This window comes from Lissotriton helveticus, chromosome 1_2 (assembly GCF_964261635.1).
Source record: "Lissotriton helveticus chromosome 1_2, aLisHel1.1, whole genome shotgun sequence".
Taxonomy (NCBI): domain Eukaryota; kingdom Metazoa; phylum Chordata; class Amphibia; order Caudata; family Salamandridae; genus Lissotriton; species Lissotriton helveticus.
Window position 1 is genome coordinate 173,962,891 of NC_136058.1, and position 26,602 is coordinate 173,989,492.

At 50.4% G+C, this 26,602-nt stretch overlaps 1 protein-coding gene across 2 annotated transcripts in view; it reads left to right on the plus strand.

The window, feature by feature from the left end:
- Positions 1-26,602, plus strand: part of TUT4 (terminal uridylyl transferase 4) — a 1,200,849-nt gene that overhangs the window by 1,022,071 nt on the left and 152,176 nt on the right. For both annotated transcript variants that reach the window (XM_078670586.1, XM_078670594.1), the window contains exon 28: positions 3,222-3,385. In XM_078670586.1, coding sequence (XP_078526712.1) covers positions 3,222-3,385 — 164 coding nt within the window. The remainder of the gene's footprint in view (positions 1-3,221; positions 3,386-26,602) is intronic.

Genomic DNA, 26,602 nt, shown 5'->3' on the forward strand with positions numbered 1-26,602 from the left:
CTAGGAATGGAAGCCAGAAGTAGTCAGCCACCCTGCACTCGCCAGCTGCAGCCTCCAAGCACTCCTAGTTTGACTCTGCAAGACCACACCACTCCAGTTGGCGGGAGAATCCATCATCATCTTCCCCACTGGAGGTCCATAACAACGGACAAGTGGGTTTTGCAGATCATTTAGGAGGGCAATTCTCTGCCTTTCCTTTTTGCTCCTCCTCCCATTCTGCCAAATCAGGAACGGCTGATGAAGGATCATTTGAAATTGCTCCAGGAGGAAGTAACAGCTCTCTTGGCCAATAGAAAGGGTCCTGGTTTCAGAGGAAGGCAGTGGCTGTTATTCCAGCAACTTTCTGATGCCGAAGAAGAACAAAGGTTTGCCCGTTTTTAATCTTTGGACCGACAATTGCTTCCTCAAAGAGAAGTTCAAAATGCTTATTCTAGCTGAGGTCTTGTCTGCTCTAGACTATGAGGACTGGATAGTAGCGTTGGACCTGCAGGATGCATATTTTCACATCCACATTCTGCCGGCCCACTGGCTTTACCTGTAGTTCAAGGTAGGCTGCAAGCACTTCCAGTTTACAGTGCCCCCCTTCGTCCTTACCAGTGCCCCTCAGGTGTTCACTAAGGTGATGGTGTGGTCGCAGCTCATGTTAGCAGGTTAGGAGTTTCAGTCTTCTCCTTACTCGATGACTAGCAGTTGAAGGTAACCCCGCCCCAGGCTGTTGTCTCCCACCTTCAAACTACAGAGAACTGCCTGCATTTGCTGGGGTTCTCTGTAAACATGCCTAAGTCCCACTTGACTCCTTCGCGGATGCTCCCTTTCATCGGAGATGTTCTGGATACAGTGCAGTTTCGGGCCTATCATCACGAGCAGTGAGACCAGGATATTCAGGTTATGATTCCGATGTTTCAGCCTCTATGCTGGGTTTCGGTGAGACTGACTCTGAGGCTGTTGGGCCTCATGGCCTCCTGCATCCTGGTTGTAAAGCATGCCAGGTGGGATATGTGGGCTCTGCAGTGGGACTTGAAGTTCAAGGGGGCACAGCATCGAAGAAATATCACCAATGTGGTCCAGATCTCGAAGGAAGTGCAAGAGATCTGCAGTGGTGGTTGGCGAACCACGATTGGGTCACGGCAGACCCCTCTCCCTTCCCCAGCCAGAGCTCACAGTCATGACAGATGCATCACTTCTGGGATGGGGCGGCCTTTTAGAAGAGGTGGAGCTCAGGGGACACTGGTCTCCGGTAGAGTCGGGGCCCCACATAAATTTGTTGGAGCTTCGAGCGATTCGTTTGGCATTGAAAGCATTTCTTACCTCTGTCAAGGAGAAGTTAGTGCAGGTGTTCACGGACAACACCGCAGCCATGTGGTCCTGCAACAAGCAGGGTGGTGTGGGGTCGTGGACCCTTTGTCAAGAGGCCTTGGTCTCTGGGCATGGCTGGAACAGCCCTGGTGGTTCAACACCTGGCAGATTCTCTGAACGCCAGGTCGGACGAACTCAGCCGTGGATGCCTAGCGGATCACGAATGGGGTCTCCAGTCAGAGGTGAAGCAAGGTCTCTTTGAGCTGTGGGGAAAACCTTGGTTAGATTTGTTCTCCTCCAAAGAGAACTCGCAGTGTCAGCAATACTGTGCGCTGGAGTTTCCAAAGCGGCTATCGCTCGGCGACGCCTTTTGTTGAAAGTGGAGCTCCGGACTGCTGTAACCTTTCCAACTACACCACTCCTGCCCAGGGTTCTGAAGAAGATCAGGAACGACCAGGCCCAAGTCATCTTCGTGGTTACGGACTGTGCAAGGGGAGTCTGGTATTTAGAGCTTCTGAAGATGAGCATCAATCCTCTGATCAGGCTGCCCCTTCGGAAGAATCTCCTGTCGCAGCAGCAGGCGAGGGTTCTCCACTCTGTCAACTCTGCAACTCCATGCGTGGAGATTGAGCGGCGGCAGTTGATGGCTTTTGACCTTCCTCCTGATGTATGTAATGTTATTTTGGTGGCCAGGCGGCCTTCCACTAAGACGATATATGCCTGCCGTTGGCAGAAATTTGTATTATACTGTACAGAAAGGTCTGTTGACCCTCTTTCTGCTTCTCTTTACACTGTTCTTCTGTTCATTCTGACCCTTGCCTACCAGGGCTCCGCTGTGGGAACACTCAAGGGTTATCTTTCTGTCCTGTCTGCCTTTTTTGCAGCTGCCAGACCAACCCTCTCTCTTTAGGTCTCCGATTGTAAATAGGTTTTTAAAGGGGCTGGGGCACTGTTTCCGCCAGCGCCTTTTGTTATGCCGCAGTGGGACCTTAATTTGGTCCTCGCTTATCTTATGTGTTCTCCCTTCAAGCCTTTACACAACTGTCCCTTCCGGCTGCTTCCCATCAAGACGGTCTTTTTAGTGGCGATTACATCTGCCCAGAGGGTGACTGAGTTGCAGGCGGGACCTCTTTTTTCAGACAAAGTGGTGCTTTGCACCCGTGCTTCATTCTTGCCAAAGTTTGTGACCCCATTCCATCTGTATCAGTCCACATGGGTATCTTTGCACACGTTTGCCAAGCTCTACTGCCTGGACAGTCGGGTCCGTAGGGACGGGCATCTTGCCAGTTCGGTCCTGCAGGGCTTCCTAGTATAAGGTATTGGTCCACAACCGACCATCGGGACGGTATGGCTTGGGTATCTAATTCAGAGGTAAGGAATCTGCAGCTAGAAGTCTGTCAGATGAACAAGTTACTTACCTTCTGTAACGCATTATCTGGTAGAGACTCTATGTAGCTGCAGGTTCCTTACAGGCCCACCCATGCTTCCCTGCTGTGCAGACTGTTTTATAAGGGCTATGGTTACTCTCCTTTTCAGGGCCCTAGTTTTGCACACAACTATGTCAGTTACTTGGTAAATCTGCGCTCCTGGCGTGGAAAAAAAGAAAAGTACTGACATCTGTGCTCCTGGGTGGCGCATATATAGGTACCGCAACGTCATAAGATGCTAGCGATGACGTCACATGGAGCCGAATGGAGCCACATAATGGCACACGCAAGGGGTATTGCTCAGTAAAAGTTTCCAGATCCAGCCTGACGCCTGGGAAATTCAAAGGTAAGGAATCTGCAGCTAGATAGTCTCTACCAGCGAATGTGTTCCCGATGGTAAGGATCTTGTTCTTTAGGTAAATGATGTCTTGGTTTAATGAGCTTTTTCAAAATGCTTCAGAAAATGTGATGTAATAAATTATACCTTTCCAAACGCAGGATTAAAAAGAAAGAAAATGAGAAAGATGATGAAAAAGATATCAAAGAAGAGGAGCGAGAACCCAGAGAGAAGAGATGTTTTACTTGTGGAGATGTTGGACATGTACGGAGAGATTGTCCAGAACACAAACAAGTTAGACAGAGGAATAATGGCAGCATATTAGGTAAAATGTTGTTGTCTTTTGGTGTATGTTTAACACATTGGCTAATTAAAATAGAGACTATGCTAATGCTTGAATTAGCTGTAATATTCACCTACTGATTCCCCGAATTCTTGACCTCGTTCTCATCTTTCAGTTGAGTCGCTTTCCAGCAGACAGTCATACCGTAGCCTCTTTTCTTTTGAAATAAGCTACACCATGGCCATCATTTCATGCTCCAGGTATCTCAAAGGGGAGCTACTAGTGCCAGAATTTACAATACCGGCTGGTATCATCCCTTGGCATAGTGTGGATTGCAAGCTATTTCCTCCTGAATGGGGAATATAATTGTTATCCAGGAATTCCTGTTCCAGTACCTTGTTTTTTCTCCCTTATTTGCATCTTTGCCTCCGCATTGTGTGCAACTAGTGGCCAAAGGACCACATTCTCACCTTTATCCGACTTTCAGACTATATATATATTTTGATTTGATAACTTTATTCGATCTAAATTTGAAACATAGATCATCAAAGTAAACATTTTTAAAAAAAAGATAAACCGTGACATTTGCCTCAGTGCAATCTACAAATTCAGACCGCGAAGCAATAAAATGTAAAATTAATCTGTGCAAATTACGTGATTCATTGGCTGATCTTTATACCATAAACATTATAACATTTTAAAAATAAGCACATAAAAATTATGAGAGCCCATCACCCTATGTTCAATGTATTTAAAACTAACAGTTAGCATAGGGCTCCAGTTCTAATAAGTGTCTCCTAGGCTTACAGGCCCATAAAAAAAGAGCCTACACAGAAACATACAAAAGGATCATGCAGCTTCCTCAGATAAAACAGGGCAACACAGCTCTGCTTAAAATCTTGGCCCATTAAGAGAGGTTTCATATATCTGGCTCTCTGGTCCTTATAGAAATGGCAAAAAAGAGAAGGTGGAGATCCGATTGAGCTGATAGGTTGTTGCATTAACATTTTGACACATCGCTTTGAGCTTACTGCTTTGGGGGAAACCCAGCATTAGGGGAATAAAATGTAGATAAAACCTTAATAAAATAAACCTATACTGCAGGTTCCCTACTGAGTCCAGATAGAAGTATTCGCCATCTATCACTTGTAGAATCGAGTGATAGGTCCTTACAGTTGTTTTTAACTTCTGGGACTCGTCCCTTTTGTATGCTAGTTTTGCCAATGCTAGTACCTTTAGCTTCTTCTTAGGGAACCTGGAACACAAGGTAGGATTTACGTACAGTTCAGGGACTCCTAGTGAGTACAAATTTGTTTTAACGTATTCCAACCACAGGATCTTTTAAGCTTTATCCAATGTAAGACAATTTAGTATGATAGATTGATTAAGATCCACTGTGTGCCAGTTTCATATAGAATCTCAAAGCATGATCGGTGCCACCCTCACCAGGTCAGACACATAGGCATATCTAGATGAGTGACGTGGTTTGAAAAAGAGGGGGAGGGTGAGGCTATCCTCTTGAGAAACCCTTTTTCCGACTTCTGTAAGGAGTTGGTTGGTGCTGGGCCCCAAACTTCTGCCCCATAGGTTGTTGCCGAAATCACTTTGGCATTATAACTCTTTTTTTATTGTTGTTGGGGGTCTTGAACCTAATTTTTTAATAAAAACCAGCGACTGCCGCCACTGTGCGTTCCATTGTTTGGACCCTGCTACCCACCATGTTGCCACTAAAATGAACGTTTTTGACTCATTGGCCTTGATGTCCATAGAGGATATAAAGGCCATATAACTGTTAATTAGGCGTTGCAGTGCAACCCCTGTTCCTGTTTTAAAACGCCCTCCACTCCGTTAGTATGAAGTGAGAATAAAAATGGAGCAAGAACGCAACCTTGCCTGACACCTCATTATCCTAAAGGCCCTACTGCATTCCCCATCCCTTCCATAGCCACCTAGGACTACTGCAGGACTGCATGTCCATCTTGAAGGAAGCAAGAAGACCGTCCACGAGGCATTCGAAAGCATGTGGAAACGGTTTTACATATGGTGTATGCAAAACAATTGTAATCCAACCAAAGGTCAGGAAGACGTCATCTTTCCTTACCTACTTTATCTGGCGAAAGCAGGGTTGACGTTTCCTACCATTAAGGTGCATTTAGCAGCTATAACTGCATATAGACGTTCACCTTCTCAACTTTCCATCTTCCAGCTAGAGGCTGTTAAGGATTTTGTACAGGGTTTAACCCCTTCGCTGCGGAGCATTTTTCACCTGCTGTGCGGGGGGGAGGGGACACACGCGGCGCCACTGTGCTTGTGACGAGCTCGGCTCGTCGTGAGGCACAGTGGAGCTGTACTACTCGTCACAACCACACCCGTTTTGGAACGTTCAGTACAGCGGTGAAATTACCCCCACATGTGAACGTTCCAACGGTTATGACGAGCTCAGCTCGTCATGAGCATGGAAGAGGTTAAAGAAGGTCTACCCTCTGGTCCGGCTTCCTTCACCACCCTGAGAGCTAAACCTGGTGCTATCAAAATTGATGAGTCCGCCTTTTGAACCCATACACAAAGCAAACTTACAGCATCTTTCTTGGAAGGCAGCTTTCATGGTAGCGATCACGTCAGCTCGCAGAGTGAGCGAAATACAGGCTCTCTGCTCTATAGAGCCATATACAGTCTTCCAGGGTTGTGTTGAGGGCGCACCCCTCTTTCCTTCCAAAGGTGGTGTCAGATTTTCATGTGCATCAGACCATCTCTCTACCCACCTTTTTTCCCAATCCCTCCACTCCAACTGAGAGGGCTTTGCATTCTCTGGACCTGAAAAGGGTTTTAAAATTCTATCTGGATTGGTCCGGGTCTATAAGAAATTCTGATCAACTATTTGTTAACTATGGGTCGATCAAAACTGGTTTGGCAGCTTCAACGCGTTCCCTCTCCAGATAGTTTCATGTATCAAGCTTGCTTATCCATTAGCGCAGAAGCCCCTGGGGTTTACTCCCAAAGCGCATTCTACCAGAGGAAAAGCGGCTTTTCTTCATAATGTGCCCATGTCTGAAATCTGTAAGGCGGCAACTTGGAGGTCAGTCCATACATTTACGAGGCACTACTGTCTGGAGTCTGACACCAGAGCAGACACCCAAGTAGGCCAGGCCTCCTTGCGGAATCTGTTCAACATCTGATTTCAGCTGTTATTTTTTGGGTCATTTTACTCTCATTTACCTGCAGGTGGTTGATGGGCTTGCTGTTCTATTCAGTGCTTATGACTATTGATTAGGATCCCCTGGAAGAGAAGGATAAGTTACTTACCTGTAATCCTATTTCTCTTCCAGGGGATCCTCATCAGTCATAAGCAACCAACCCGCCTCCCCAGGTAATGAGATGTTTCTAAAGTGTTAAAGGGTATCTTTGTGCCCTGACCTTCAGGGTTTTGCAAAGAACAACTGACCTAACTGTCACCCCAGAGGCATGATGGGAAGCTAGGGGTCATGGCTGCCTTAAAGGCACGGTGCCAGTTTTTGTTTAAAATGCTTTCATTTTCGATGCTATTGGTTTGCAGTGCAGCCTGTAGGCTAACAATGTCTACTTTATTTGCAGTTTTACTCTTTACGAGTACTTTGCTCATTAAAAAACAGAGTTCAAGTACTACTTGCCCTCTTGTGTTTTTATATATTGGCAAATACAGTCTTTGTATGTAATTACATTGTTCAGCCTTATATTGGGAGCTGCATTGGTATGAGAAAAAATTATATATGTATATACATATATGTAGAGCTGTACATATGTGATTTCCATATATAATTTGTATATTATTTCCGGGGTCCCCGCACATGGGCGGGAATATTCAGTGCTTATGACTTTGATGAGGATACCCTTGGAAGAGAACTAGGATTACAGGTAAGTAACATATCCTTAGCAGTGGGGCCCATAGGTCTTGATGTTCTAAAAATAAGTCAATTGGGGCCCCATCCAGCCCTCGAGCTTTGGCACGACTGTATTTGGTAAGGGCAAGAATTATTTCCTCCATGTTAAAAGTTATAGAGTTTACTGGGAGGATTAGAGTGCTATGTCTTCAAGACATTTCTATATGTCGATCTAAATGTCGGGTATGCCGCGATGATTCTGATGCAAGTGTTATGTTTATTTTTTATAAAATAAAAAGAATTATTAAACAAAAGTTATAGTTAATGGGGGCCTCTGCGAAGATATTAAATTCATCCCCGGGGATAATCGCGCCCCCGAATATCACCTCAAAGTACGACAATCATGTGTCTTCATCCACATGGTTGTCTAATAATTTCTCCTGCTCTTTCTTGAAGAAAGGAGCATTTACTGCCTTCCAGAAGTCCCTGCTGTTAAGGGATGCAGCTTTAACCAGGTTTTCCCATGCCACCTTCATTTAGCACAACTTTCCTTTCTTTGCGGGCTCTTTTAAACCATTCATAGCTCCTTAATTTTGGGTTTGTTTGTAGGTGATACTTTCAGAGCCACACAGAGGTTATTTAAGACCTGGGTACAGTTTGCATCGAACCATCCTGTTTCCGGACTCTCTCTTTTTGAAGTACGCCAATAAAGGGTACATTTTATCTCCTGGGTAATTTCTTTTTTAATTTTTATCCTGAAGCACACGTCCGGTAGGCTCGACCAAACAATAAGAGAAGATAGACTATAAAGGACAATTCCAAACCACACCAATAGATGATGTAATAATGCACAGCATGTGAATTCAGAAAATTCATTACGCTGCAAAACTACTCCTATTGGTAAGTAATCACTGTGTAATTCTGCTTGCAGCAGCAAGTCTGGTCTCAATTGAAGAGACATGAGAGCATATCACTCCTGTCCTAAGAAACACAACTAGTATTCAAGAAGCTATAACATTTGACTCTTCCATCAAAACTAGCTTCTTGTCTTAATTGACTATAGGAGGTGAAAGAATAACAAGGAATACATCACACCTCCTACTATAAATTGCAACAACAAAAAAATCAAGGCCTTCAACCAGGCCTCCGCTTGCTTTGCTAGCTGATTGTATGACCAGATTCCCAAAAACATTAACCCCAAAACTCCCATTATTCCGAAAAGACTTCTTTAGTCAGGGGACTAAATGTGTTGACTTCGCTCCCTTTTACTTCTGCTGTAAGGTCCCTAAGTATTGCATTCTATCCATGTCTCAGTTATATGTAAAACGGTGTGTGACTAGGTTCACACTCTAGAAGTAGCTAAAATAAATTCTATTAAGTATGAACTCCAACCCGTATTGCAGAAACCGTTGACATTTGGTGATACAACGGGTAGGCAGTGAGGCCTGCTTTTGAGGAGGGGGTGTTTGTATCTGAAAGAAACCCGTAGTGATATATTCCTTACCTTAGAATTACCCCAGGCGTCAGACTGGATCCGGAAAGTTTTCATCAACAGTACCCCTGTGTGTCAGAAGGTGGCGTCGTGCAGCTCCGCGTCCGTCGTTGGCGTCGTGGTCCCCGAGATGACATCGCGGCAGCTACTTAGACGCGCCCTCATGCGCTAACGTCAGTTCTTTCTTTTTCCGCACCAGTAAGCACAGATCCAGAGAGAGGGGTACCCCCAGTCACTTTTTGACTGAGTTTTTCTAGGCCTTTTTGTGTTTATCGAGTCGATCGACTCCTGGTGCCATAGGGATGCCCGGTTTCAAGTCCTGCGGAGACTGTCATCGCATGATGTCGGTAACGGACCCGCACCGCATATATCTCTACTGCCTGGGGTGTGACCACCGGGCCTTGGCGCCGAAGACTTTGCGGGAGCGGTCCCGAAATTTGCTTGAAGTCCGGCAGTCAGCTCCGCACCGTTCCAGGTCCTGTTCCCGTGGGAGGTCGCTGGACCGGTCACGGAGCCATCAACGTGGCTGAGGGTGCTGCTGGTGTCTCCCCTGTGACTCAGGTGGAGCTCACGCAGTCGTCGCCGGCCTACCCACCCTTCCTATGTCAGTCGGCAACTCCGGCCCAGCTGCAGGATTTTCTGTCAGCCATGGCCTGCCTCTTTCGGCCGTCAAGCCTCACCAGTGCACATTCGGGCCCCTTGGGCGTCCTCGCTCTTCACTGTCGGCAGTTCCGGCATCGCTGTCTGCTCCAGCCCGGCACCGCAAGCCCCCTAAGGATCCAGGCCTGGATCCTGGTCGAAGCCATTTGACCTCGTGACACCTCCACCGACGTCAACCCCACCTGCACCACCTCCGACATCGCCCGTGGCACCGGACAACGTCCCCGGTTTCAGCCCTGACACAGCGCCGGAACGGCATCGCTCGACGCCGATTCCGACGCCGATGAGGCCTTTCTACCCCATTGTCCAGCCTCCTTACTTTCGGCCTGTTAATCAGCCTTTGGAGGAAGGGGAGGACTGGGAGGGGTCTGATGACCCACTCACAGCACAGTGAGAGTTTGACCCGGACTGGACAGAGGAATTGGGGGATGCCAGCGGTCTTGACACCTCGACTGAACTTGGCATGCTAACTCCTCCTACCATGGCTACGGAGGAGGGTGTGAGTTACGCAGTGGTGTTGCGTAGGGCAGCCGAGGCTCCCCATCTCAAACTCCCTACAGTGGCAGTCAGGACTAACCTCCTGACAGAAGTGCTTCAGCCGGCGGCTACCTCTGCGGAGCCACTGATGCCTTTTAATGATTCATTTTCGGACGTTCTTTTGAGCACCTGGTAGGAACATCGCCCTACGCCATCACCCGCCCCGGGCGACCCCAACCCCCCACCCCTGAGAGCTTGGTTGTCCAAGCCTCTGCGTCCCAAAGCGCATTCCCGTCTGCACCCCCAGATAGGGAATCCAAGAAACTGGAACAGTTTGGTGAGAAGATTTTTTTTTCCTCCAGTTCAGGGCTGCGGTCTGTGAACACTGCATGCCTCTTGGGCCGTTATTCCCACTCTGTGGGGATACAGTGGCGCAGGTGCTGCAGTGTCTGGAGGAGGCCCGGACAGTGCTCTCTCTAAAGCTATTGCTGAAGGGAGAGATGCAGCAAAGTTCACGATTCGATGTGGCCGACTCGCTGGGCAGAGCGATTTCCACGACAGTGGCGCTCCGTCGCCATGCCTGGCTGAAGGCAACTGGTTTTTCTGGTGATTTCCAGAACACTTTGATGGACATGCCCTTTGATGGCATTCACCTTTTTGGCAATAAAGCAGAAAGTGCCTTGGAGCGCTTTAAGGACTCGCGGACTACGGCCAAGTGTGAGAAAGTGCCATCTTTGTTGCATGGGTATGCCCCCACTTTTTGCTAAATAGCTGATGTGCTTTGACTGAGTGTGACCTGGGCTCCTGCCAACCAGGTGCCCAGGGCCTGTGTTCCTTCCTTAAAACTGTGTTGAAACTAAAAGCCAATTGGCATCTCTGGTCACCTGTCAGCCCCTAGTAAATGGTACCCTAGGTACCCAGGGCCTGGTGACCAGAGGAGACCCCAAAGGGCTGCAGTACTTATTGTGCCACCCTTAGGGGCCCTGTACCCTGGCACCCACACACTGCCCTGGCAGGCTTAATGTCTAAGTACAGAACTAAACAGAGTCGACATGGCACACATCCCTGTGAGCCATGCCCACAAACCCACTGCCCTGGAATACATCAGCCACCCCTCTAGCTGGGTACCCTATGCCAGTAGCTGTGGGCACAGGTGCATGAGCCCTGTGCCCCTACAGTACCCAGGGCCATTTCTGCACTGTAAGTGCAGTGATGCTATTAAGAGTATATGGTGCTGGAAGGTTGTCATTACGAACTCCACAGCACCATAATGGCTACACTGAAGACTGACAAGTTTGATATCAAACTTCTCAGCACATTAAACCACCACTGATGCCACTGTGGGATTTAATGTAAAATGCACTACAGAGGGCATCTTAGAGATGCCCCCTGAAACCTAACCTCCAGGGGGGCGTGGCTTACCAGCATGGCGGGCTAGTAGTGTTTCAGTGAGGCTCCTGCCCAACGAACGGAATCCTGTAGTTATCCTGGTTGGATGAGGGCCCGTAATGCCCTGTCGAGCTACGGGATCCCCCCCCCTCCCCTGAATACCTGGGCCCCGGTGGGGGCGGACAATAGCAGCACAAGACGTCGTCCCGGGCGGCTGGAGCCGCGCTTATATCCTGCAACGCAGTGCACAGAGGCCGCTAGGGGGAGGCTAGGAGCGGGGGGGCGGCGGCGGAGAGATCCTGGAGCCCGCGCAAGAGGAGTGCAGGTGCTCGTGACCTCCAGTGAGGCTGATGGTGAGCGGTTGGTGGTGTTGAGGAGCGGGGCGGAGAGACGGCCCCGGCAGCGATTGCAGAGGGAGCGGCTCTACTGCGGCGCTGCGCTACGAGAGAGCGGGGCAGAGAAGCCTACTTGACTCTGCCCCGCGGAAACAGTGATCCCGGGGAGGCGGCCCAGGGAACCAGCGGGGGACCGCCATAAAATGCCTCTAGGGCCCCTGGTGAGCTCTGCAGCCGCCCGAGCTCCGGGGGTGCCTTGCTGAGTGCGGCCCAGAGACCGCGGCCTGGGAGGCGGCCAGTTCTAACAACGTGGTGAGACTATGATGGTGGGGCCTACCTGATACTACCAGCTACTGTGCCGATATCCGGAAGAGGCAGCCTGAGAAGCGTGCAGGGGGCTGCGCTGCATTGAGGTGATGACTGCCTACCCACATGGCGGCTGGTGAAAGTGGCCTGATTGGAGGCCTGAAATAGGACGGTGTGACCGGGTGGTGGGGCCTGCCCCCCTTCGCCCACAGGCAGTTGCATTCCTGGTACGGTGGCCCTGGACCCTGGGGGGTGACGGCCGTGGACTGCCTTGGGCCTCCCGGTGAATGGGAGAGAGGCCTGTGATTCGGGGAGAGCCGTGTGGGGACCGGGTCAGCGGCCTACGTGGAGGCCTACAACGGCGGGACGAGCCGGGACGGTGCGGCCTGTTTGTCTCGGCCCAACAGTGGTTGGACTCCTGGTGTGGGGGGGCCCTGGAACACAGGGGGGGTTCCGCCGCAGGCCTCCGGGTGAGTGAGGAGGAGGCCTGTGATCCTGGGGATGTCCTGCTGCATGGTTGCCAGGGACTAGGGCCTAAGCGGTGGCCTGCCACAGTAAAGGGGCAGTGACGCCCGCAGGGAACTGATGGAAGCCTGCAGGACTTCAAAACAGGAGGTGAGTTACCCCCCAATTGAGTGCACTCCCCCGGTGTTGAGGGGGTTGGAACGCACAAGTGAATGCCTGCTACCCAAGATCCTCGTGGGAGCAATACCCTTAGTTTAACAGAGTGGCGGTCCACGCGGGCGGCCCTGTGAGACCACATTGTCATCCTAACCAACGGGCGGCGTGCCCGCAGTGCTATTGCCAGTACCACGGACCCGGCCTCTGAACTGACGGTGGGGAGGTGCGCCTCGGGGGGGACCCAGATGAAAATACGCAAGACGTAGCTGCTGTTACCCGGACGGGACCCCCACAACAACAAACCCTAAAACACGGCCGCGCTGGCCATGGGGAAGAACAGGCCCCTTTGAGGCGCCCAAACGAATAAAATAATGCAGTATACAGTGCCGGGTCCGGCAGTGACAGACCGCCTCAGACCAGTCCCGGACCAAGAAACGCAACAAGACGCAGCAGCCCGAGACAAGGCTGACATATTGGCAGCAATTTGTGATTCCAGAACGGGTCTGGAAACCAAAATCGACGGAATGGTCATGGATATTAACCACTTGCGCCTAGACCTCCGCAAGGTGGCGGATAGGGTTACGACAAATGAAGATGACCTGGCGGCATTGCAGACAGAGGTTAGACAGCTAAGAGAGACGGTGAAGCCCCTTCGAGACCACACGGCTAGGCTGGAAGACAGGGCGGATGATGCAGAAGGCCGGTCACGAAGAAACAACCTCCGTTTTCTGGGATTCCCGGAAAAGGCAGAAGGGCCGGCGGTGGACCTATTCCTGGAAGACTGGATTTGCGTAACATTTCCAAACCTCCGACTCTCCAAAATGTTTGCAGTGGAGAGGGCCCATAGATCGCTAGGGCCGCCGCCAAAACCTGGAGCCCCGCCCAGAGCCATGATCGCTCGCATGTTTAACTTTCGGGACAGGGACGCGATCCTGAAGCACATCCGCACTAATGGGCCACCCAGATTTGAGAACCAGGAGATTCACACATTCCCAGACTACACGAAGAAGGTACAGGACCTACGTAATGGCTTTCTGGGGGTCAAACGTCCGATGCGGAGCCTCAATATCAAATATAGCCTAATGTTCCCGGCCAGGCTTCGAGTACAACATGACGGCAAGGTGCGTTTCTTTGATAACCCGGCGGAGGCCACTGATTGGATGGACTTGCTGGGCTTGGCCGTTCTCGATCTAAATCAAGGTTGGCAAGAACAGAGGAGGCGGAGCGGGCGGCAGCGGAACCGACAAGGATGAAAGGAGGAACACCGGTCGAGAACCCAGGAGCCACCAAATGAAGGCCGTATCATGGTGGGACCAGATGGCACACTCCTCACGGAACGGCAGGCGATTCCCACACAGTTCTTTCCACTATGCCTGGTACAGGAAACACAATCGGACACAGGGTTGCCACCGGTCGGGTGGGAGCGGGCCCTGGAGAAGACTGACTGGTGGGCTGAGAGCTGTGTTCGAGGGGGTCTAGGTCATAGACACAGTGAGTACAAGCGCTGCAATAAGGGGCACTGGACTGCATTACGCGACATGAGTGAGGGGGCCAGAGGGCCATGGGACACGTTGGGGGTGGGGGGGATTGGGTGAATGATTGTTGAGAGGGTATGTTATCCCGCCAAATGGACAGTTTTTGGAAAGGCCGGCTGTAGTGTGCTGAGGTGACCCGGCTAGACCTCCGGTCGGGCGGGGCCACGCGGTGTGAGAAGTTGGCCTTATATATAATGTTCACTATTCTAGTGAGCACTCTGTATCAGTCCAAACAACCCTTATTGATGATTGGTTGTAAGTCAACCTTATAGACCAGCTATCCTAGTAGCATGGATACGAGCAGTCTAAGGCTAAGACTCTAGAGGGCGTGTTAAGCCAGCTGTTTTACCATCACATTACCCCTTGAACACCAAGTGAAAGGACACCACACAAGTTGTTATGAAAATAAACAGATATTTATTTATAACAAGACTACCCTGAACTCTTTATGAGTCGGGGAGCTAAGCACACAACAAAACTCTTGAGAAAATACTTTAAGTCGCACAATTTACACAAATGCCCGAGGGGCACGAAAAACCATATATTACAAAAGTGGAATGCGAATTACTAGCAGGTAAGTAACTATTCTCATAGACTTTAGAAACGCTAGGCCTACAATACTAAACCCTTAGATTAGAAGCAGGAGACCTGTGGACGTCGTGTGCAGAGTGGGAACTCTCACGCGTAAGGCGGGAAAAAGTCTATGGAGGCTAGCAAAGACAAAGTTACTGTTCTCGGGCGAACCCGACTAGGTGGGTCGAAAACAAGAGTGGATCCGAACACTTAGAGTGTTGGACTATGCTGAAGCACCGGAGTACTTGGTTTACCTAGCCCAGGGGCTGCGGCTGCATAGGGTTCAAGTTGCGTCGGAAACCCTCGTTGAAGATCCAGGAGCCTGAAGAAAGAAGTTGCTGGCAGGCGACCAGTGAAGAAGTTCGTGGTGATCCAAGCCTGGATCAGGGAAGAAGAAACCTGTAAGCAGAGGGGACCAAGTTCTGAATCACTAGCCAGTGATTTGAGTGGGCACCAGGATGGCACCGGACGAAGTCACCTCAGCCAGGTGAGTGGGCGCTGCTGGGCTCTGCAGTCTCTCGGACCAGGAAGCGTTGTCGGCGACCAGGATGGAGGTGCGAGCTGTCCCACGAAGGTTCTTGCTGTCGACGTCGCTGGACCCAGGATTGGGCAACAAGTCTTGGCAAATGCAAGGCCCACGCGGTGGACCTAAAATGGCGTCTTGAGTGGACCAGGAGGGTCCAGGGTGCTCCTCTTTTGGAGGGGAGCAAGGGCTAGTCTGGAGCAACCAGACCAGCAGTGTTTGTCGTTGTGGAGCATCGTGAGAGGGCCTCTAGCCAACGGGCAAGCGACCTGGACAACGCGGTTAGCAGCAAAGAGCAGAAGGGCCCCACGCAGATCTCGTGGATGCAGGGGGGCTGAACTTCGGTGCTGGAGCTGCTCAGAGTCGGGGCTTCTCTTACCCCAAAGCACTCGGTCGAGGGTCACTCGGTGGTCGTGCTGGACAAGCGTCGTGCAGTTCTGAAGATGGCCGGTCCCTCGAGGTCTCGTCGCACCCACGGATCACAGCTGGGCTGATGATGTAGGTTGAGGTCAGAGGTGCCAGGGAAGCCGGTTCTTGTCGTGCTGGAGCAGTCTTGATCCGGAGGAGAGACTGGCAACAAACCGCGATGCTTGGTTGGTGCCTGCTGCTGCAGGGTGACTACTCCTTAGTCACAAGGGAGAATCTTGGGAAGAAGTCTTGAGTTCCTTTCGTGGAAAGTAGTTTCAGGATTCAAAGATGATCTCATCTGGAAGGGGGCCAGTTCCTACCTTTATCCTGCAAAAAGGGGCTGGCACGCGACTAAGTCCTGCCCTATGGGTGGGACTAGGAGGGGGGTGGTTACACCCCTCTCCTTTGGCGGGCTTTCCCCAGATCAGGGGCTGGGGTGCCCCTGGAACTGGTTCCAGCCGGCCTATGCACAGTGAGCACCGGGGTGCCACTTGCAGTCACCTTCCTCTAAAGCCCTGCCTACCTAGGATACACAAAATCCTGTCTGGGACGGTGCTGGCACCGCCCCTGGCAGGAAACCCTTTGTCCTTGCCTCCTCGGCTGGGAGGACTCCCAGCAGCAGGAGGGCAGACTTGTGTCTCAGTGGCAGCATCCATTTTGTGGAGCTAAGGCTCTGTCTAACTTTAACCGGGGTTACAGTTTACATACATGTCGTGTCCCTCTAGAAGGGTGGAATGCTAACCCCGTCGCCAGAATTGGCGAGGGGTTAGTATTCCAATTCGTATGACACCTGACTCGACATGTTTTGATAAAGCGATACCAGAGTTGGCACATAACCGCGAGGATTATAATGCACTTAAGAGTATATGGTATGCGATATCATGGAAACGGCTAAGGGATGGATCCCGAAAGCCGCAGACAGGCTCAGCTCATGCCAGAGCACTATCTCACACGATTCCAAGCACTCTGCCTTCAGGATTGTTAAGGCCTGCCATAGGAGTGACTGATAGGAGATCTGTGTGCCCATTTAGGTTTAGATATAGGAATACTATATCTAAAGCAAAGGGTGATTACACCACCTTGCCCCAGCTGTCGTTCAGCCAGTTGTGTCAGATTTGGATGGCCCGCCAGGGGTGGCATAATACATGCTGCAGCCCCTGGTAGGCCCTGGGTACACCTATGCCCTGGGTACCTAAGGTACACTGTACAGGGACTGATAAGGTGACTCAGTATCCAATTAGATATGTACCTAGGGTACATGGAATCCATTTTACAGAGAGAGTAGTAGGCCTGGGGTCCTGAATAGCAGGGCCCCAGGTCAACTAAGTCAGAAAACCAGCAAAACACCATGCAAAAAGTTGGGGGCAACCATAGTCAGGGATCTACCTTCCTACACGCGGTGCCAGTCAGTCGACTCCTTTTGGTGGTTGAGAAGAGGGGGACTTTTTTTTTGATCTTACGAAAGTAAAAGTGTTTTTCTCCTTTTTTTCCCTTTTTCTGAAGTTAGTTACCTCCAGTTGGGAGAGGTGATGTGGGGGGAGGGTGGTGCTTTGGGGCGGGGTTCTGAGTCCTCAGACCAAGGTTGGGTTATAAGACTGAAGTACTACTGCCTGTGGGTGGGGGGGGACAGGGGATCACATTTTGGTGTTGTTGGGGATGCTGCTGGGTCTGGGTGCTGCTGTTCGGGTAGGGGTCTGCGACAAACGGATTCTGGGGGGGTCATGCTGCAAAGTGGAAGGGGGGTCCCCTACACGTTTGTGGGGCTCGGCGTTACACATCACAGTGGACTTATGCAAGGGGACACACAGAGATATAAACTGATAACGTGGAATGTGCGGGGGCTCAATAACAGGGTCAAACGGATTCGGGTGGCAACCTATCTTAGGCGCTATGGGATCAGTATTGCGCTGCTCCAAGAGACGCACTTGTGGGGAGACTGTCTTAAATATGTTCAACGTAGGTGGAGGGGCCAATTCTTCGCTACCTCATATTCAGGGTTTGCCATGGACGCGCTTATATGGGTGCTCCGGGGGTTCCCTTTAAAGCTTTGCACACCACGCAGGACCCCGAGGGGAGGTTTGTGCTCGTGGCAGGGACGCTGGATGGGCGTAATGTATGCGTGATGAATGTGTATGCCCCGAATAGTGATGATGGGGGGTTTTTAAGTCGAGTTCTGGGGCAGTTGGACCTGGATCCAGACACAGAGCTGATAATAGCTGGAGATTTTAATTGTGCCCTTGACGGGGAATTGGACAGACACCCCCCGAAATTGGATACTAAACCCAAAACCAGGGAAGCGATAGACCAGATGCTCCAAAACTATGGCCTATTGGATATCTGGCGATATCGGAATCCAGAGCGTAGGGAATACTCGTGTCACACACCCGCTGCCAATACCTATAGTAGACTAGACTATTTTTTTATCCAACGGGCGGCGGCGCATAGGATAGCGAAAACACAGTACCTGGCCCTCTACTTGTCCGACCAATCCCCACTGCTAATAGCGTATTCGCTGGGCCGACCGCGGTCTAAGATACCGCTGTGGAGGCTTAATACTGAAGCTTTTGGGGACCCGACCTATAAGGACGCCATCTCGAATGGGCTGGAAACCTATTTTGAGACAAATTTGGGCTCAGCCAGTTCCAGGGCAATTGACTGGGATGCAATGAAAGTGGTGCTACGGGTAGTATGCATGTCTACCGAGGTGGGAGTTAAGAAAGTGCTAGAATGCGACCTACGCCGTCATGAAGAGCACTTGGCTGCTCTAGAGAAGGAGCTTCCCACGAATAAGGAGGGGTCGGCGCAATGGGATTCCACGCGACGGAAAATTGGGGACTTATGGGACTCGCTGGGTAAATTTAATAAAAATCTGAGCAGGTGCCGCTGGTATACGGAAGGCGACAAGGCGGGTCAGTTATTGGCTCGCCCGATTAGGGCAGAGACGCAACCCCTCCCAATCCTGGCACTCAAAACCGACCTGGGCCGGGTGTTCAATACGCAACACGAGATCAACAAAGTATTCTGGACCCACTTGTGTAGAATATACTCGGAGCCTGACCCTTTTGCGGGCCCTGAGGTAGTGGAGTCTTTCCTGGCATCCGTGGAGCTACCCTGTGTGGATCAGGAGAGTCAGGAGGCATTGGGGGCCCCCTTTACAGGGGAGGAGATACGGGCGGCGATCGCCCACCTGAAAACTGCTTAGTCCCCTGGGACGGACGGCATGGCGGCGGAACTGTATAAGGAATACGGGTCGGTCCTGATCCCTAAATTATTAGAAATTATGTAGGAGGCCTGTGAGTGCGGACAGCTACCAAGTTCCATGAGGGAAGCGTTGATAGTAATGATCCCCAAACCTGGGAAGGATCCCCTGCTCCCTGGTTCATATAGACCGATTTCAATGCTGAATGTGGACCTTAAAGTTAACAGCCAAGTCTTGGCCAATAGGCTCCTTCCCGCACTGGTCGGTACGTGTCGGATGTAATACCCATAGCAAGGGGGACGCAGCAAGGGTGCCCGCTTTCCCCCTTGCTGTTCACCCTGGCAATGGAGCCATTGGCCTGCCACCTTCGGGGATACTGGAGGGACAGGGCATCCGGATTGGGGGCTTGGAGCATGTTGTATCCCTATATGCAGATGACGCGCTTATTTATCTAACTCAGCCGACCCGGTCCCTGCCAGTTTTGATAGCTGCACTGACGCGATTTGCGGCTGCTTCTGGACTGTCCGTCAACAAGACAAAATCGCAGCTTACGCAATAGGATCGGAAAATGACTGGGAGTTAACCCAGCGTCCGGTGCTGGAATTCCCCTGGGCAGCCGACCCGATCCGGTATCTCGGGATATGGATCGGGAGGACTGAGGCCACCTTTTATCACCATAATATGGGGAGGATTATCCGGGGTTGACGGGGTAGTATCGTCTTCTGGAAAACACTCAATCTCTCCCTCATGGGGAAGATCGCCTTGATAAAGATGGTGGTCCTGCCTCGTTGCCTCTATACAATGCAAGGCTCCTTCTTTGAACTCCCGCACAAAGTATTCAAAGAACTGGATGCACTCCTGGTCCTATTGTTATGGAATGGGAAGAGATGCCGGGTTAGTCTGGAGACTGACACGTAGGTGGGGAAAGGGGGGATCTAGAAGTCCCTGATCTAGAGCTTTATTACTTTGCGGCACAATTGCAGCATGCTATAGCATGGCTGGACAAGGACCGTTCCTGGGAGAGGTCATTGCTAGAGGGTACCTATGTGGATCGACAGCTGGGTGCACTCCTTTGGCGGGTGCGGGGACAGTGGGATCAGAGTCCCCCACTCGGGGCGACATTGTGGAACCGAGTGATACGACGAGTGATTCGGGGTCGACCGTTTGCCCCGGAGGCTGACTTCTGGCTCATGCCATCGTTTGCCCACATAGACCAGGTGATGCTCACGGACAAATGGAAAGAGGGGGGCTGCCTGATGCTGTCGGACCTTTATCCGGATAATACATTCATTACGTATCAAGAGGCGGTTAGTACTTTTGTGCTGGGATCGGGGCAGTTTCTGCAGTATGCAAAGATAGCGGCGACGGTTCGACATCTATGGCCTTCGTTCCCGGAAGCCCCGGAACGCACTCACACCCTGGTTACGATGCTCGCCATGGCTGGGGAGGAAAGTTTGTGACTCACCTTTATAGGGCGCTTCGGAAGGATAAGCAGAATAGCCCCCTAAAAATAGAAGATACTTGGCAGCGGGTGTGTCCACAGGAGATTACGCCTCGAGACAGGGAAAGGTACACAAAGGGGTCCGGAAGGTGTCGTTATGCAACCGATTTAAGCAAATTCAATACAACATAATACATATGACTTACCTCTCACCCAAGCGACTACTTGCCATTGATAAATCCAGAGATCCTCACTGCCCCAGGTGTCGTTGTGCTCCAGCGGATTTCCCGGATATGGTGTGGCTCTGCCCAACGATTATGGAATACGGCGGTTAGTCCTAGAGAACCTGACCAGGATAACGGGGTGGGTACTTCACCTGGAACCGCGCACTTGCCTATTGGGCTTGATTCCGCGAGATCCTAAGCGCAGGCTGAGTAGGAGGTTCGTGGTCCTAGGACTATTTATAGCTAAAAGGCGGATTGCAATACATTGGCTGACCCAACAGGGGCCACTAGTGGGGAAGTGGAGGACATATCTGAGGGAGTGGGCACTGGCAGAGGAAGTGCATATACGTAACACCAGAAGAGATCACAAACTACCGGTAGTGCTGCTGGCGTGGGGAACAATGATACAAGAGATAGCGGGACTCTCCACACAAGCAGGTGAGGAACAAGCGCCTTCTACAGCAAGGGAGGCCCCAGACCCCAGAGAGCAGACACAAGGAGACCCAGTATAGCTGCTATGCAGTACAGACCTTGAGGTACCCAGACCCAGTAGGGGGGAGGGAGAGGGAGAGGGAGAGGGTAGGGATGGGGAGGGGTTTCGGGGGAGGGAGTAGGGGTGGGGGGTGGTCAGTTACAGTTATGTTGTGGGGACGTTCATCAAACTGTGTAGGAATCCGGAACAAGAGTCTCCTCCATTGTCCAGTTCTGTGGTCCAAATCCTGATTTGTATTGATATAAAATTATGTTCCACCTCGGCTGAGGTGACAGGGACTGCTGCTGATTATTGTGTGTAATCTGTTGGTATGGAGGAACACCTAATAAAGAAATTAATAAAAAAATATTTAAAAAACCTAATCTCCAACGTCTTGTCTGAGAGGCTGCCTAGGCTGCCCCTCAGCAGACATGTTGCTGGACCCCTGGATGGAGAGCCCTCGCTTTCCTGGGCCTGCAACAATGCACATCCTGGGACGAGGTGCCAAGCCTCCTCCCCCAGGATGGGCAGGGGAAGCTTCAAAGGCATTCTGCCTTTGTGAACTTCTCCAGACCATTTGCTGTACTCAGCAACTGGCCCCCACCAGTTCTGACCCCCACTCTGGCGGAAAGACTGGCGTGAAACCCTATGTCAGGAAGGGGGGGTGTGCCAGCCTGTGCCAACTCCACCCCTCAGATGGGAGAGGCGAGGTGAAACACGGCCCCGGGCTCCGGCCATCTTGAAGAAGGGGAGCCCTGCCCAATCACAGCTAGGCTCCTGCCCCCCTCCCACAGGAGAGGAGCAGGCTAGGGGGTGTACCCACCCCAGGACAGGGACCCATAGGTCCCTGCCCTTGTCCTACCTGTAACGCCCCTAAATTTAGTATTTAGGGACTCCCTGAACCTTCCTTCCTCAGATCCCGATTGCAACAACAAGAAGACCAAAAAACAAGAAGACCTGCCGCGCAGCTGCTAACAAAAGGACGACACCCACTGACTTGGCCCCAGAACCCTACAGGCCTGTGGATCCTTGAACGTGCTCCTGTGAAACTCCTGTGGACAGCAACCTCGACAACCCCGGAGGACCTGCCTGCCTTGGACCTTCCAAAAGACTGGGACTCCCAAGAACAGTGGTTCTGCTCCAACAACAATTCCCCTGGTGCCAGCCAGGCACCGCGAACCCAGCCCACTCTGCACCCGCCAAGCCCAGCCTGTGCCTGAGTGACCCAAGACCACTAGGACGTCCCCCCCGGCGACTGGGACCCGAAGTCCAGTGCCCAAAGACCGGCCTCGACAAACCAGACGACGCCTGCAGCCTCGGAACCAGGGAACCCTCCAACCGCGATCAGCCAAGGCTAAGATTTCCTGACACCAAAAGACTCCCCTGCACCTTCCTTTGTGGTACCTACCTCTTCTCCAAGATCCCAACTTACCTCTCGAAGTGGTGGTCGCACCTGAAGAATCTCCGTCCCCGAGCCTGCAGCCTTTTTTCACTTTTTGACTTTCCCGTTGGATAACATTGATCGCCCATCGGCTCAAAAGTACACTGCACCCGGCCGCCTGAGTGCCACTGGAAGTGCAACAACTACCCTACTCTACTTCCCCGCTTGCCCTGAGTAAGTGACCAGGATCCTAACTCCCACAGCCTTGTGGCCTGCTTGCTTGCAGCCACCAACCGAAGGCCCCCTACCCTCCATTGGATTGCATTGGGCCTACTCTCTCTGCACCTGGCTGCCCCTGTGCCGCTGAGGGTGTAACTACTGTACCTTTCCGAAGCTGGGAGACCCCTGAGTCTATGCCCAGAACCTTAACTCCACCAGTCGAGTACTTAAAAGCCAATAACTCACTTTTCTTCCATAGGCTAACATTGACTGGTTTCACTGACATTTCTTCTAAAAGTGTGGAGTTTTGAAACTTTAAAATATTCATCTAAAATGAGCTGAATAACAAATTTGGAAATACTCACCCGTGATCAGGAGAGAAGCCAGTACTGTACCTTTTAGCCCAGTACTGAACCGCAAAAGTAATCTTGACTGTACTTAACAGTTACCTGCATTTTCTTCCATAGGAAACCATTGACTGTTTTTCGGTGAAATTTCTTCTAAGTATCGATTTTTGCAAACTACAAATATTCTTTAAAAATCGTACGAAATACTGAAACGTAAATACTTACCTGTCTTAGGTAGAGGTCCCAGTGCTGAACCTAGGAGTCCAGTACTGGATTACAAAAGTAACGAGAACCTACTTTACCTGTGACTTGAATTTCCTTCCATGGGATAACATTGCTAGTTTTTCACTGAAAAGTTTGTCAACTTTGAAAATACATTTATATTCTTTAAAAATTACAACTGTAACCAAAACGCTTTTACTTAGCTGTTTACAGCTTAGGTCCCGGGACTGAATCCAGGATCCAGTCCTGTAGTTAGAAAAGTAATCCTTAAAGTAATCAACTGCATTTATGTAGAAAAACCTATTGAGCTCAATGTTAAATTGTGTTTAGAATTGTGTCGCCTATTGCAACCCGAGTAGCTATTGTACTAACCAAGTCTATTGCCTTTCTGCATAGTAATTACCTAAAGTCACTCATATTGAGAAAAGTATATTTTGATACCTGTTGGTTCTAAAATAAAACAACTAGATCTTTTAATATAAAAACAATTGTCTTAGAGTTCAGTTCTTGAGTGTGTGAAACCTTTTACTGACTGAGTGTTTACAACAAATGCTTTACACTGTCCTCTGATACTGCCTTACTGCTCGACCAAGCTACCACTTTAGAGAGTAAGGTCATATCTGACTTTGACCTCTGTCATACCTCTGGGGATTGGGGAACTCTATACACACTGTACCTTACTTTGGTCCAATATATATAGAGCCACTTTCTTACATTGGTGGATCAGCGGTGGGATACAAACTTGCATTTGTTGGACAACTTGGTTACCATCTGATCACACGACAGAACTCATAAATTGCCTTTAGAATTCTGAAATTGTTTTTTCCAAAATACTAAAAGTCTTGTTAGGGCCTTGCTTAAGTCCCTTTAGAATTTTAGAAAAATAAAAATCACTATTGTCAAGGGTAGAGGGTTAGACATGTCAGGTTAGAATGTCTCAACAGAACCCAGCTATTAGTGAAGATAACACCATGGTCCTGGTTGAGTAGCTCAACCTCACACCTTACTTACACTTGTCTTTCAAGGAATTGAGGTCCTTATGCAAAATTCAAAACAAAGCAATGGGCTTGCATCCAACCAAACAAGGGCTCCAGGAGCTCCTGGCTGAGTATGATAAAAGCCGCCCCTCTGAACATGGTGATGACCAGTCAGAAGGGGGAGAGGTGTCAGAGGAGGAGGAAAATCCTCCCCCCCCCCCCCCCAGTAATACAAGAATCAGTCTCTGGGATCCTAGGCCTCACACAGGTGGGACAGGTCCCAGAGAAAACATTGGGAATATCCCCAGTGAAGAGGACAGCTTTCTAGCAAAGCTGGCCAAAAGAATAGATCTAGAGTCCAGACTCCTGGCTCTAGAGAAAGAAAGGAAAGAGATGGGTTTAGCACCCATCAATGGTGGCAGCAATGATACTAATAAAGATAGAGAAGATAATTCTGATCCTAAAATCCCCAAAGGGATTGTCCCTAAATTTGAGAAAGGGGATGACATCACCAAGTGGCTCACAGCCTTTGAGAGGGCTTGTGAAATAAAGAGTTAGGAAACCTCTTTGGGGGGCACTCCTGTGGGAACTGTTCTCTGGTAACTGCAGAGACAGGCTTCTGACCCTTTCTTGGCCAGATGCAGGGTCCTATCACCTCATGAAGAAGACTCTGATTGAGGGATTTGGACTTGCTACTGAGGAGTGCAGAATTAGATTCAGGGGGCTCACAAAACACAGACCCAGTCCTGGTCTGACTTCATAGACTACTTAGTAAAGACACTGGATGGTTGGTTAGCTGGACATAATGTGCATGATTTCACTGGACTTTACAATCTGTTCATGAGGAACATATATTAAGTAACTGCACAAATGAAAAGCAGCAACAGCATTTGGTAGACCTAGGTCTAATTTCTCCCCAAGAAGTGGGAAAGAAGGCAGACCATTGGGTCAAGACTAGGGTGACGAGGACAACCACTGGGGTGACCAAAAGAAGGTGGTTACAAAACCTCCCCAGGGGAAAGGTGGTGAGAATCCCCAATATAAAAATGATGAGTCTTCCAAAGGGCCCCAAAACCCTGTACAGGTGGGTGGGTCCCAAACTACTCCCTATGTGCCTCAGCCCTATAGGGGGAAGAATTTTGATCCCTCCAAGGCATTTTGCAACAACTGTAAAAAGGTGGGACATTTAACTGTAGACAAAATTTGCCCCCACAACAAAGCCCCTAAGGCACCCAGTACAGCTACTCCTGGGGCAGCAAGTCTACAAATGGGATCAGAGGAGTGCCCATAGCAAATCTGGGAGTAAACTCAAGCAAGTCTATTCTCCTGTGGGGAAGTGGAGTTTGCCAATGTAGCTGTGTGGCCACCCAACTTAAAAAAGTATTTGCAGGACCCCTTCATTAATGGAACTAGGATAGAAGCCCTGAGGAATACAGGTGCCAGTGTCACTATGGTGAGAAATACACTGGTTTACCTGATTGGGAAAACTCACCCAGTCACCAATGCTGACAGTGTTGCCACTATTCATCCTATGGCGATATTAGGGTTGGGCGGGGGGGGGGGGGTAGTTACTGGCCTGCAACAGGTAGTGGTCTCTCAGAAGTTCCCAGCTGACTGTCTGCTTGGAAATGACCTAGAAACTTCAGCCTGGGCTGAAGTTGAGCAAGTAACCCATGCAGCCATGCTGGTATCCCTGAATTGGTGTGTGTGCAAACAAGGGCACAGAGCAAAAAGAAGGGTGAACAAGTAGGTTTGGAGCCTAAAAGTATGGCCCAACCAACCAAAAGAAAAAGCAAGACTGGGGGTCAGCTTCTACACAGCAAACGCCTCAGGACCCCTCTCCTCAGGGAGAGGACTTGGAAACCCTAGAGGGAACTGAGCCCATGGAACTTGAACCTTAGCAGGTTGAACTCCTGGGCCCAGGGGGACCCACTAGGGAAGAGCTGTGCCAGGGTCAGCAAGACGGTCCCACTCTTGAAAGCCTGAGGCAGAAAAGCTGTTTCAGAAGCACAGGGAAATGTCAGTGGTACCCACAGAGCTTATTGGGAAGAGGAATTACTGTATGCTGAGGCAAGACACCCCACTCCTGGGGAGAGTGGTAGTGCCACAGAAGTACAGGGAATTCCTCCTAACTTTGGCTCATGAGATCCCCCTAGCTGGGCATCTGGGGCAAAACAAAACGTGGGAAAGGCTAGTTAGTCACATCTACTGGCCCCAGATGCATCAAAAGGTGAAGGAGTTTGAAAGCTCCTGTGTTACCTGTCAGGCCAGTGGCAAGACAGGTGGCCACCCAAAGGCCCCCCTGATACCACTGCCAGTGGTGGGGGTCCCTTTTGAAAGGGTAGGTGTGGACATTTTGGGTCCACTTGAACCTCCGACAGCCTCAGGGAACAAATTAATTCTAGTGGTAGTGGATCATGCTACTAGGTACCCTGAAGCAATTCCCCTTAGGGTCACTACAGCTCCTGCAGTAGCCAAGGCCCTCCTGGGTGTCTTCACCAGGGTAGGGTTTCCTAAGGAGGTGGTTTCAGACAGGTTCCAACTTCTTGTCAGGAGTGTGGTGTGCAGTACACGTTTACTACCCCATACCATCCACAAACC